Source organism: Dipteris shenzhenensis, chromosome 9 (genome assembly GCF_047967505.1).
Source record: "Dipteris shenzhenensis isolate YYH24624 ecotype China chromosome 9, Dip_SZ_1.0, whole genome shotgun sequence".
In the NCBI taxonomy this organism is placed as follows: domain Eukaryota; kingdom Viridiplantae; phylum Streptophyta; class Polypodiopsida; order Gleicheniales; family Dipteridaceae; genus Dipteris; species Dipteris shenzhenensis.
The window spans coordinates 44,410,540-44,423,895 of NC_141604.1; the positions used below are offsets into that span (position 1 = coordinate 44,410,540).

The 13,356-nt window shown below is 42.8% G+C and overlaps 1 protein-coding gene across 1 annotated transcript; it reads right to left on the bottom strand.

Moving 5' to 3' along the window:
- Positions 1 to 9,367: 9,367 nt before the first annotated feature.
- On the bottom strand, positions 9,368 to 11,509 carry LOC147898698 (uncharacterized). The gene has a single exon (XM_087378737.1). It carries the CDS (start codon positions 11,403 to 11,405, stop codon positions 9,864 to 9,866), a length of 1,542 nt encoding a protein of 513 aa, XP_087234863.1. The 5' UTR covers positions 11,406 to 11,509; the 3' UTR covers positions 9,368 to 9,863.
- Positions 11,510 to 13,356: the final 1,847 nt, after the last annotated feature.

A 13,356-nucleotide genomic window follows, 5' to 3' on the forward strand; every position in this document is an offset into this window, starting at 1 on the left:
AGCATTTCTGTGATACACGTGGGATTAAGAGGGAGCTCACATCCCCTCGTACTCTAGAGCAAAATCTAGTTGCAGAAAAGATGAACCGTACCATTCAAGAAAGGTTGCAATGCATGCTTTCCAATGCAAGTCTTTCTGGTGGTTTTTGGGCTGAGGCAATGAAGACTGTAGTGCATGTGATCAATAGATCACCTAGTAAGAGTTTGGATGGTGGTATTCCTGAAGAGGCATGGAGTGGCAAGAAGCCCTCTTACTCTCATTTGTGTGTATTTGGGTGTGAGGCATATGCACATGTGCCAAAAGAGCTTCGAAAGAAGCTAGATCCTAAGTCTAGGAAATGCATCTTTTTGGGTTATGGTGAAAGTGGAGAGATGGGCTATCGTCTCTGGGATCCAGAAGCAAAGAAGATCATACGCAGCCATGATGTAGTCTTTAATGAGAAGAAGATGCATAAGGCACCCATGAGGGATGTGGAAATGAGGAGAATCACTTTCCAGGATGTGAATCCACCTGCATATGTTGATAGACAGCAAGCTGTCCATGCACCAAATGTGCAAGAAATGGTACCACCAAGTACTCCCATAGGTATACAATCAAGGGTAGATGATGGATCATCTATTGGTGGAAATGATGAGCCAAATGTGGCTGATATGCAGGTGGGATAGCAAGCTAAAATGCCCTTGATAAGATCATCTAGTGTCTAGACCGCCTGATAAGTTTGTTCCAAGGTAGACTATGTGATGCTTACTGATTACGGGGAGCCTTCTTGCTACAGAGAGGCTATGATGCACGAGGATCAATGCAAGTGGGAGTATGCTATGCAATCAAAGATGAGTTCACTTATGAAGAATAAGACTTGGGACTTGGTTTCTTTGCCACATGGAAAGAAAGCATTGCCATGTAAATGGGTCTACAAAATGAAGGTCACAGGTGATGATATGCCTACGTACAAGGCCCGTTTGGTTGCTAAAGGGTTCAAGCAAGAGAAGGGTGTGGACTTTGATGAGATATTCTCTCCGGTTGTGAAGATGACCACACTTAGATGCATGCTTGGACTAGTGGCATCAGAGGATATGGAGCTTATGCAGATGGATGTCAAGACAGCTTTCTTGCATGGGGATTTGCATGAGGAAATTTACATGGTGTAGCCAGAAGGCTTTGAAGAAAAGGGCAAAGAGCATTTAGTTTCCAAGCTGAAGAAGAGTCTCTATGGTCTTAAGCAAGTGCCTAGAGAATGGTATCAGAAGTTTGATGCTTTCATTCGGTCCCAAGGTTTTAGAAGTGAAATTGATCACTGCCTCTACACTAAAAGGGCTAAGGATAATAGCATGATAATCTTGGCACTATATGTGGATGATATGCTATTGGCTAGCAAGAATACTTATGAGCTAGATGCATTAAAGGCCAAGTTGCATGAGGCCTTTGATATGAAGGATTTGGGATTTGCAGGTCATATTCTTGGTATGCGCATCATGCGTGATCGGAGTAGGAAACTCCTTTGGCTTTCACAGAAGGAGTATGTTACAAAAGTATTGCAACATTTCAATATGGAGGGGGGGAAGGCAGTGAGTACTCCATTGCCTCCATATGTGAAACTGAGTCATACAGATAGTCCCAAATCAGAAGAGGAGAGGGCCATGATGGCCAAGGTTCCTTATGCATCAGCGGTTGGAAGTCTTATGTATGCTATGATAGCTACTAGACCAGACATTGCATTTGCAGTGGGAGTTGTTAGCCGGTATATGGCTAATCCAGGAAAGAGGCATTGGGAGGCAGTTAAGTGCATCATGAGGTACATGAAGGGTACCAAGGAGATGTGCACCTGCTTTGGTAGAGGAGACATGCATGTACTTGGGTACACAGATTCAGACTATGCAGGGCATGTGGATAGTAGGAGATCCACTTCTGGCTATGTGTTCACCTTTGCAGGTGGTGCAATGTTGTGGATGTCTCGTGCACAGAAGTGCGCTGCTTTGTCTACCACAGAGGCTGAGTATGTTGCAGCCATAGAGGGTTGCAAGGAGGCTATATGGCTTGATCGGCTAGTGGGAGATTTGGGGATTCATACAGGTGTACCGACATTGCATAGTGATTCCATGAGTGCTATTCAGCTAGCACGGAATCCGGTCTTTCATGCAAAGACCAAACACATTGAGGTCAGGTACCATTTCATCAGGGAGGTACTTGAGGACAAGCGCATAGAGCTTGTCAAGGTTCATACAGATGATAACCCTGCACATATGTTGACGAAGAGTCTACCTAGTCAGCATTTTGAGTATTGTCGTGTATTGATGGGCATTGGATAGTATGCTCACTGGTTGTTCTCCCTCAAAGGCACATTGTCCTTTAAGTGGGAGGTTGTGGGGGTTAAAGGTCACTGTGCCTTTACCTTGGTTATGTACAATACTCAAACACATATATAAATGAATGAAAAAGAAGATTAGGGTGGTTCTGCACCCACCAAAACTTGTGTGGCTCTCTGTTTCTCTCGCTCCCTCTTCCATTCTTGCTTCCGTTGAGAGCACTATCAAAACCAGCGCGGTGGTTGTTGGGATATACTAAAAGCAAGCATGGGATGAAATCTGACAGTTAACGAAACAATAAACAGTCTAAACTTGGGCATTTTTTTAGTATAGCACTATGTAATAAATTTTAGGATAGCACGGCAGTAGTGTAGGGATAGCACGGTAGTAGTGTAGGATAAGTTATCGCTAGCGCAGTGGTTGGTTTGCACTAGGATATGCCACCAATGTGGTGGTTTGATTCTATTATTACAAGATGAATGGATTTGTAGGATGTGTGGATTCATTATGGGAAACCAACGCAGTGGTTGTTAGGATATACTAAAAACAAGCATGGGTTTTACCATTTGGGATTTACAAAAATAATTTAATAAAACCAGCATCGATGGTTATTTGGGATATACTAAAAAGAAGCAGTCTCATTACACATTCCATTTTGTAGGACAAGTGGACATATTGTTTCCCTGCAATGAGACTACATACATTTTCTTAGTACTACTCAGTCATCCTCGTCCACTGCTCCAAGACACCCCAAGATGTGCTCATGCGTGTCTAAATCCAATTTGAAGACACTCTTGCCCTTCTTTCGTTGTGGCACAAGTTGCATCTAGAACTTAAAAGCTCTTACTAAATGAGAGTACACACATGTTTGTGGACTCCTATGTAGCAGGTCATAATTGCGGCCTCTCTTGGATGTCTTTTTGTACCAAAAAGCTCCGACTACTACATCCCACTTCTCATAGGTTGTTCCCCAATTATCCTTAAATGTTTCCTCAACCTTGTACTTAGGTTTTGTGCACTACAATAGAAAGTATAGGTCATCTTCCTCGTTCTCCCTAGAATCTGCGACAACTACAAAGTTATCCCCCTCTTCCAGATAGTTAGTAAGGTCATCGAAACTCTCCCCAAACGGTGTTAAGTCGTTTGTCTCTCCATTGTTTGTCACTTCATTTGAATGTAGAGGGAAAACTTGAACTCGCTCCCATATCTTCGTAGTTGCAATATTCTCACAATCATGATAATCCCCTATGATGCACGCACTACAAAAACAAGAAAGTTTTCTTGTTTTAATCAATTGTTTGTTTGAAAAGCCCCATATGCTGTGCAAACCACAAACTCCTTTAATTTTCTCACAATCGTGCCAACTTCTCCTTTGCACTTCATCCACTTTCACTTCATGGAACACTTTGCATACTATGGTATTCTTAAGGCTTTGTTTACTATATGTTGAATGCACGCTATGGAGAGATTGACTATAAGCCATACTACAACATCATGGGCATCATTGAGTTTTTCTTGAGGGCATGCTAATTGGTGTTTAAACAGAGCTTCCTTAATAACAGCATCATATCCATCATGTTCACCCTTGCCGTGGCTAGACCCAAAGAAATTCCACATCATGTCTAGATTGGTCAAGGATTTGAACCTTGAGATGAAGTAGAATTCGTGTGCTAATTTAAATTGAGAGGCAGCACCATCTGACCACACCCAATGTTGTTTTATATTTTTTGCATGGGGATTTTCCTTTTTCAGCCATTCCCAATGCAATAGAAAAGCATGTTGCACAAATAGGGTGTCATGTTCCCTATCATCTGAAATGTAGAAATGGTAAGTGCATTGCACTGACCTGGACTCTTGTGAGTCAGCAAGCAGATTGGAATCAAGCATGGAAGAATCAAGCAAATGACTATATGTGATATGCACAAGAATTGTTATCTACTTTTGTACCAGTGAGCACTTTGTATCTCATTTTTTTCTTGAAAATAATATTTTTTTGCAAAATCTATGACATATACAATAGTGTCACGGGGAAAATTGGGAAGGCATGTCGTGAACTGCTTATCCTACTAGCTAGATGTGAAATTATGAAGCACATATTTTGGGATGGATTGAACCACGTGACCTACAAGCTCCCTTAGCTAGGTGCTCTTATATGACAATAACCATCTCTTTTATCAGATCCTTCAACATTGACATTTTCAAATCTCCTCCATTTTAGAGCAACGTGGTTGTCTTCCCTCATTTCATTTTGATAGACATTGAATGTCTTCTTCTTCATCTTGAAACTGCAGTGCTTGCATGTGCCGCGAATGCATTCAATCCTGTGCCACTCATGGTCTCCCTTTGGACAAACCACTGGCTCCCACAGAGACCTCAGGCTACAAAACCTTCCCTCCCTTGCAACACATGATGAGGATCTAGGTAGCCTTCAGACTGCGTATTCATTGGGGAGGCATGGGCATCGATCCCCATGGAGCAATGCTCCAACACGACTAGATCTCAAGTCATTCATAGCTTGCCAGTCTAGGTCAAAGTCTATGTTATTTTGCAATAGCAAACATTCCTATCTTTGAGTTTCCTGATGTACTAGGGCTTACAATGCTCAAAGCTCCTTTGCTTGATTGAAATGTCCAGATTCTGATCCACAAACTTGAGATACAACTCCATCTGTTGACCCAACATGCGGGAACAATAGAACAATGAGCCCCCTTTTTGCTACTACTAAAAGAATACAAAACACAGTCTAATTAAAGTATATAATGAAGAAAAATAAATTTCAACCATTGCACTAGTTTAGGACAGTCATAATTTCAATCACCAAGCTAGTTTAGGATAGTCAACCATCGGGCTGGTTTAGGACACGTTTAAGATAGTCAATTTTTCAACCATCGGGATGGTTTAGGACACTATCACAATTTCAACCACCAAGATGGTTTAGCCTGACGGTCTCAACTTCACATATTAGACAATAACAAGTATATTGCTTTTCATTTCTGAATTTCACCATTAGAAAATAACAATATATTGCTTTTCATTTTTGAATTCCACAATTTAATAGTGGTATATGACTCGAATAGCAGGAAATTAAATTTAACGAATTTAAGCACTAAGAAACACAATAATTTCAACCACCGAGCTGGTCAATAACTAATGTATGTTCAACCACGCTGGTTCAGGACAATCACATAACTGGTGATTGAGCTGAAGCAACCATGGTTGCATGATGTTTCAACCACCGAGCTAGTTTAGTAAAATAACAATATATTGCGAAATGCTCAACCATGCCACCAGGCTGGACAACAACTAATGTTCGTTCAACCACGCTGGTTCAGGACAATCACATAACTCACGACGATTGAGCTGAACCAGCATACGGTTGCATAATGTTCCAACCACTGGGCCGATTTAGGACAATCACATTTAGTCCAAGCCTAGTTTAAGAAATGAAACAAGTAAACTATCCCAAAGCTCAATCACAAACAACCACCAGGCTAGTTTAGGCACCACTAACTTGTGCTGTATCTAGCATGTGTATGATGTGCTCCTCAAGCACCTTGCATCTCGTTTGCTTCTTATAGATGTCCTTTCTATTTAAACAAACTCTCATATTTTCATGCCAAAACGTCGTCATTGTAGCAATGACTTCCACACTTAGGCTGTCTCTGCTTTTCTTACGTGATGTTTAAGTTGCTGAGGAAGACCCCCTTGAAGGAGGCAGAATACAGATGGATGGACTTCACGATCTCAAAAATAAGAACTAGAGATGGATGGACTTCGTGATCTCATCCTCATCCTCACCCTTGAATTTAGACCCTCCAATTACACTAAACAAGTGGCATGATTCACCTTGCTATGTGTGAAGGCCTAGCCTTTTACCCTCTTACCCGTAATGTACTTGATTTTATCTTGACAAAGCTAGGGTTGACCAAGGAGCATGGGATATGACACAAAAATTTGCTCCATATTGAACACTATGAAGATCGTGAGAAAGTGATTCCAATGAACTATGTATCTAGACCCCAAACAAGCCCCATAGGCTTGACACATCCTTGATTTGCCACATCCTTGACACATCCAACGAACTATGTATCTAGACCCCCAATAAGCCCCATAGGCTGTGCCACTTGATGTGGAACGGTCCAGTTACTAGGGAGGTGTGGAGAACTCTAGAGGTGGTAATCCGTAATTCGAGACAGATGGCCAAATTTTACCTTGGTTCAAGATGGCCGACAAGCCTGGCTAGTGACACTATAGGCATGCCATCAAACCTAAGCGCTTATTGGCCACATCTCAAGGCAGTAGTGATGATGCTCATTTGGGAACGTCGTAATAGATGCATGTTCTAGGATGGAGTAAAACCGGTATTCATAGAAACAGTGATGCTCCAACTGGTGAAGATCAAACGTTCAAGAATTTTGTATAGTGACTAACAGAAAGGACCCCTTTCTCATAAGCAAATGTGTTATAGGGCCTCATCTTCTAGGTAGGTGCTTAGCTTTTGTGCTGCGTGCAGCACTGGCCTCAAGATTTTGGCCAATTTTTGTATTAGCCTCTTTTTGAGTTGACCATTCCCGTTTAATATAATCTGCCAGTTTTATTTTAAAGAAACAAAAACTTTTTGACCATTTTCTTTTATGCTATGAGCAGTGTTGGCCTCAAGCATTGAGCTTTCTTATGGCCACTTTTTGTACTAGTCTTTGTTTGCATTGGCCACCCTGTTTAATATAATCCACCAATTTTATTGAAAAGGAAAAAAACACTTTTGCATGTATGGTTTTGGGAATCTATTGGATTAAAAAATCCCTCATGTCGAACCCACTTCATGTATGGTTGCATATTAGGTGCATCCCTTGGACATGTTTGCAAGCGAGGTAAAGGATGACATGTTCTTATAATATGAGGTATAGACTAGATTGTTGACACTTTAGGCACTTGGTCAAATGCACCAAAGGATCTTGCTATGCCCCACATACACTTAAGTTGCTGAGGAAGGCCCACATGAAGGAGGCAGAATACAAATAAATGGACTTCATGATCTCAAAAATAAGAACTAGAGATGGATGGGCTTCATGATGTCATCCTCATCATCACCCCTTATTACTTCCAACCAATTTAGACCCTCCAATTACACTAAACAAGTGGCATGATTCACTTTGCCATGAGTGGAGACCTACCCTTTTACCGTCTTACTCGTAATTTTTTGTCATTGGCCTGGTTATGCTTGATTTTTGCTTGACAAAGCTAGGGTTGACCTAGGAGCATGGGACATGACCCAAAAATTTGCTCATGAAGATCGTGAGAAAGTGATTCCAGTGAACTATGTATCCAAACCCCAAACAAGCCCCATATTTCCCATCTTAATGGAAAATGGAGATGATTCCATATTTGTGATGCCTACTCCAAACCTAGCATTAGATAATGTATTTACTTTAGCGCCTCCATCCATCACAATATAAAAAATATTCTATCCACGAATTTGGATATTCATTTTCAAAATGGCCACTTCCCAATCCGGCATGCATTCGCTGCATCTTGAAAGTGCCAAGTTAGTTTGGCACAACTCACTTGTGGGCTCTAAAACAAACTTTTCTTTGTGCTTCTCATTTAGCATGGAAACCTACATAACGTCACATCCTAAAGACGTATATGTGAGAATTGCTATATTTAGAATATTTTCCATCATTTTGTCGATCTATAAATTAGTAGATAAAGAATATCATAGTAGGAGCCACATTTTATGAAAATTTCAATCAAACATTTGCTCATACAATGTGTGTTCAAGATTTATTTAACCCCCCCATTTACATACAATTCCAACATTCCTTTCTCTTTGTACATCTTGACTTTTTTGCCTTTGTGAATTAAAAAACCATTTTCATGTATGTTTTTGGGAATCTATTGGATTTAATTCCCTCATGTTAAACCTACTTCATGTATGGTTGCATGTTTTTAGCTGCACCCCTTGGGCATGTTTGCGAGTGAAGTAAAGTTTGACGTGTTCTTAGAGTATGAGCATCAATTTCAACTTAATTAAGGGAGCTATGATGTGTGGCACAAATGGTAGGGGATGCATAGTAATCCATTGTATTTTATGTAGTGCTTTTGGAGCAATGTGCCAAAGTATTTCATGATTTAGGCTTGGATGCACAACAATCCATACATGTGCAAGATACTCTAAATAAGGGCATTTACATCTTGGATTCCATTTAAAGCACTCCCACAACATTTTTGTTAAGTTATTGATCCATAAATTATCCTTGATTGGGCATTGTTCACACACCATCTATAATGATAAATATTTTCACAATGAAACAACCATTCCCTTGAGTACACTCTAATGATTAAATAGTTTAGATGTTTATGCTAATTGTTTATGGAGGCATTATTTATAAAATGTGAGCACGACACCAAAGTATTATAAGCTTGACTCGGAAATGCTATAAGTGAGATACTACTCCTAGGAATGGATTGGCCTACCTTTAATCTAAGTGGTGGCATACCATGTATTAAACGTTCGATGGGACATACTTTGTTTAAAAGTGCTACAAAGGCCCTACAAAAAATTCTTCCCAATTTTGACTTTTTCTCTCCTAGGATCATAGTTTTCTTTGAATATAATGCAAAGCTTTAATAAAGGCGTAATCATTACATTAGATGACACATGATACAAGCTTCCAAGGCCCACCCACCATACTCCACCAATAATGAACATTAAATGTGTCCTTCCCTTATCATAGAGAAAAGGACATTGGATACTAAACAAATAGAATGAATTTGGAGTTACATTAATCACATTTTAAACCAAATTTGCTCCTATTTTGAAATGCAGGGAGACTTGAACGTTTTTCTTTCAATGTAGGGAATTTTAAACCAAATTTGCTCCTATTTCGAAATGGAGGGAGACTTGAACGTTTTTCTTTCTTAGCAAAATGGAGCTATTTCAGTTTGAAGGTAAGTAAGATCAAGTATATGCAATAGTGCAAAATAAAGCTATCTAAATTTGAAAGCAAGTAAGATGAAGCACCAAACACTAGTGAAACCCACTTTGCTCCATCAATATGGGCATACATGCCATGTTCATGAGGAGATTCACAAGGAGAAACTCAAAGATTCCCATGTGAAATTTAGAACTTGAGTTGAGAAATTGGGAATTTAAAATCCCTAGTGCTCATAAGTACAAGTATTGCAGCAGGACTAAGAAAAGCAGGAGGCCTATATTAATTGACAAGAGGGCAACGACATTCCCATGGGTCCCCAGTCATCTTTACAGGCCGAAAGTTCAAGGAATATGTACAAACCCAGCATCTTTAGCCTGGCGATTGATTGATGTGATGAGGATACCGTTCTTGCTCTCTTCCATCGTCAGGAGCTCAGCTGTGACATTCATCGGAGAAGCTTTCTACTTCTTTGAGAAGTTCTGATTATGGATTTACAAGAGCAAGAGCAGTTAAAGTACCCACTCTTGATGGTTTTGCTTGTTCATGGCGATAGAGGAGAACGACTCGGGAGTCGGTATGATGGCTTCTTGTCGCCCATATGCTTAAATCAAGAGTATAAAAGCTAGCTGATTGCTGCACTGGAGGATCCTAGTGAGCGTAACAGTGTCACGCACCTTGACATGAAGGAGCACGTTCTGGTTTGCTTCGATGAAGCTGCTTGTAGCTCCTCCATTCCCGTGTGGCATTCGTCCCAATATTCATCGTCCTCTTTGTAGCCGCCTGCAAGCCACGACTGATTCTGATCCCACAGACGGACCGCCTCTTCCCCCATCGACGTCTCACCCACTCCTGCATTCATCTTTCTGGCCAGGTGGACTGAGACGCTCATGATTGGCTCCCCATTCAGCATCCGCAAATCGTGCATCGACAGACCTTCTGCTCCAGCGACACAGAGATCGTGCCTTCTGCATTTGAGAGCTGCTACCGTAGTTTGCCCACCAGAAAACACTTCCTGATTGAAAGTCCGCTTATATGAAGAACGATGATCCCACACGCCTAAGGTCACGCCTCCTTCACCCAAAGCAGTCCCTCCCAAAGTAATCCGGCTCGATGTGTCCATGAAAAGGGCAGACCCTGGCGTCTGAAGGGAACAGACCCTTGAGACACATGTCCGCCTTTCGACGTTCCAAAGCGATAACTGGCCCTCTTTGCTACCAACACAAGCCAATCCATCATTCCACCCTACGTCAAGCGTTGTTGTCGTGGCCGTATCAACCTCCAATGTCTCGAGAAGCCTCTTTTGCTCGGCAGACCACACTTTCACCGCCTCAATTCCTGGCCTTGACCCGACGAAGTGCGTCTGCCCACCGCATTGCCACGCTGACCCAAGACGGGAGCATAAAAACCTGTCCCATCCAAACTGCTTCTCGAAGGAGAACGCCCCGCCCTCGGTTACTAAAGCTTCCGCTGGATAGAAAGAGAAGGATGGAGCCGATGGAAGAGATTCGAGAAGAGAGAACGTCCAAGAGGGGAACTTACAACCCTCTATCTCATCGAATTCCGCTGGCTCTCTTCGCGTACAAGGTTTGGAGGAAGAAGACATTAGGCCTTCGCTTGGGCCTTCTCCTTCCTCTTTCTGCAAAGTCTTTCCAGTCCGCTTTTGCGACTCGAATTCGGGACTTACAGTTTGCTTGGCAGATACCTTACCGCAATGAGGCGCAGAGTGATCGTAATGGAGGAGGAGGTCGTCCGCGAAATCTGCGGGCGAGGAAGGGACGGAGTGGGGGGCCGTACTGCTGCACCAGGGCTTGAGGGACGATGCGAAAGCGGTATCGGAATCGAGCAAGCAGGAGATGATACCCATACCGGACCGGAGAAGTCCTGTGGGATTGGGGTGAAGAAGGGGGAGGCGGTCCAGGGAGGAGGTGCTCTTGCTGCGGCGGCGGGGGCGGAGGCGGGAGGAGGAGGACGAGGGGGGGGGGAAGAAGAGGAGGGAGGGAGGGGATGAGAAGGCGGAGGAAGAGGCTGAGGAGGGGGAGGAGGAGGAGGGGAGGCGGATGAGGAGGCGAAGGGAGGAGCGGAGGAGGAGGGTGAGGAGGGTGGCGAGGAGGGAGAGGGCGAGGAAGGAGGAGGAGGAGTTATCGAGGAGGAGAAGGGAAGCCATGGCTATGGAAGCATGAGAAGCTTGAGGAGGTTTTGGCTATGGCGTGTTGGAGCTTACAGAGCTTTGGCTATGGCGTGTTGAATGAAGCTCACAAAAAAGAAAGAAGAAACAAGACGACGAAGATGAAGAGCAATACCTCTTCTTTTCTTTATATAATTGGACTCACGTAGATTCGATGCCCTCAGCATTATCCCCCTCCCCTTCCCACCGTCCGATTCCCCCCGTCCTCTTCCCGATGCCGTCCGTTTCCTCCTTACGTACCCTGCATGGCTTCTTCGCTTACACGCGCGCTCGCCCCCGTGTCTTCCACGTGGGTTTCTTTGAGCGCTTTTTGCACGCGCGCTCGCCCTCGTGTGCCCTCCTCGCGGCCTTTTTGCACGGGCGTTTACCCTCGTGGGCCCCATCCAGCACTAATCAGAACGCTTCAACGCTCCAGGTCAGCACCTCCGCGGACTGCGGCCGCCAATCACCATCCACGTGGATGTGGGGCCCGCCCCGGCGGCCTCCCGATGGATATGGTCGCCACGATACGCAGACGAGGATTTGTGGCCGCCACGTGTACTGTCAGTTGATGGCTGAGAACTATGTGGACCAGATAAGCAGCAGCTATCGGACCAGTTCCTTTTTTAATATTTTCCAATAATAAAATCAGTAGCATTTTCAGCCCTTCCCCATTAAGCCTGCTCGTCCTTTTCAGCTTTTTTTTTTGAAAATTTCCCGTGGTTCACACCATGCCACTTATACATTGCTTATACAATTTTTAAAGCTCCCCCACAACCTTTCACTTCTCGCTTGGATAGAGATGCATTCCTACCGTTCAAGCCCACATGTTGCATGTGCCTTGCATTTGCCTCCTACCTCACACAAGCCCATCACCCATCACCAAGCTTGCATGCATCCTTGCCAACCTAGCACGCAATCTAGCTTGGAATGAATTCCCACTATTTCAACCCACCGTGTCTTCAATTATTGCTTTCTCTAGCAACTATCAAGGTACTCAATCCTAGGCATCTTCTTATCTTATCATCTCCATTTGTCACTCAGTACGCACCAAGTTGCTCTAGCAACTTTCAAGGTACTAAATCCTAGGCATCTTCTTAATGTCTTAATTTGTGTGCTGAGTTTAACATCAATACACATCAAGTTTAATGTAAAGTGAATTCACTCTAACATAATTGTTACAAAATGAAGCTTCCATGATTCCAACAAATAACAAGACAACACCTCTTATACTTTGGTCAACAAGCTTTTCTTAACTTCAAACGCAAGGTATGTGGATTTCACACTAGACACATAACCACTACCATAACCACAAATTTTATTAAAGTTCTATTTAGCATGCGACAGCTTATTTTAAGGTATATGGGCACAAGTTACAATAGCTACACAAAAAGCTACAACAGCTACCGAAAAAAAAGGGAAAAAAAGAAACATTAGCTAAATATCTTGGAATAGTCTTTCATGACAAAATAAATTTAGGCTCTTCACAATTAAGGTATATGGACACAAATTACTATAGATGCACAAAAACCCACAGTAGCTACCAAAAAATAAAGGAAGAAAGTTACAATAGCTAAGGTATCTTAGAAGAGTTGTTCACAAAATAAATTTAGGCTCTTCAGGGAGTGTTCTCCATGTCTCCCGTTGTCTAGATAGGCCCATCACAAGTCTATTGTTGGACCGAGTTTCCTACCTCTATGATTTCTGCAAGAACAAGTACCAATATCTCAAAATTCTATTCTCAAATCAAACTTCCTTTCTGATGTTCCCACTATCCCCTAGAATCTCTCTCTCTCTCTCACACAAACGCACACACACACACACACACACACACACACACACACACACACAGAGCAAGGAAGGACTTGGGAGGTGGGGCAGGAGATCAATGAGATTTAGCAGGTGGAGCATGAAGGAGGACTCTAGATAAGTGGACTCAAAGTGAAAGACA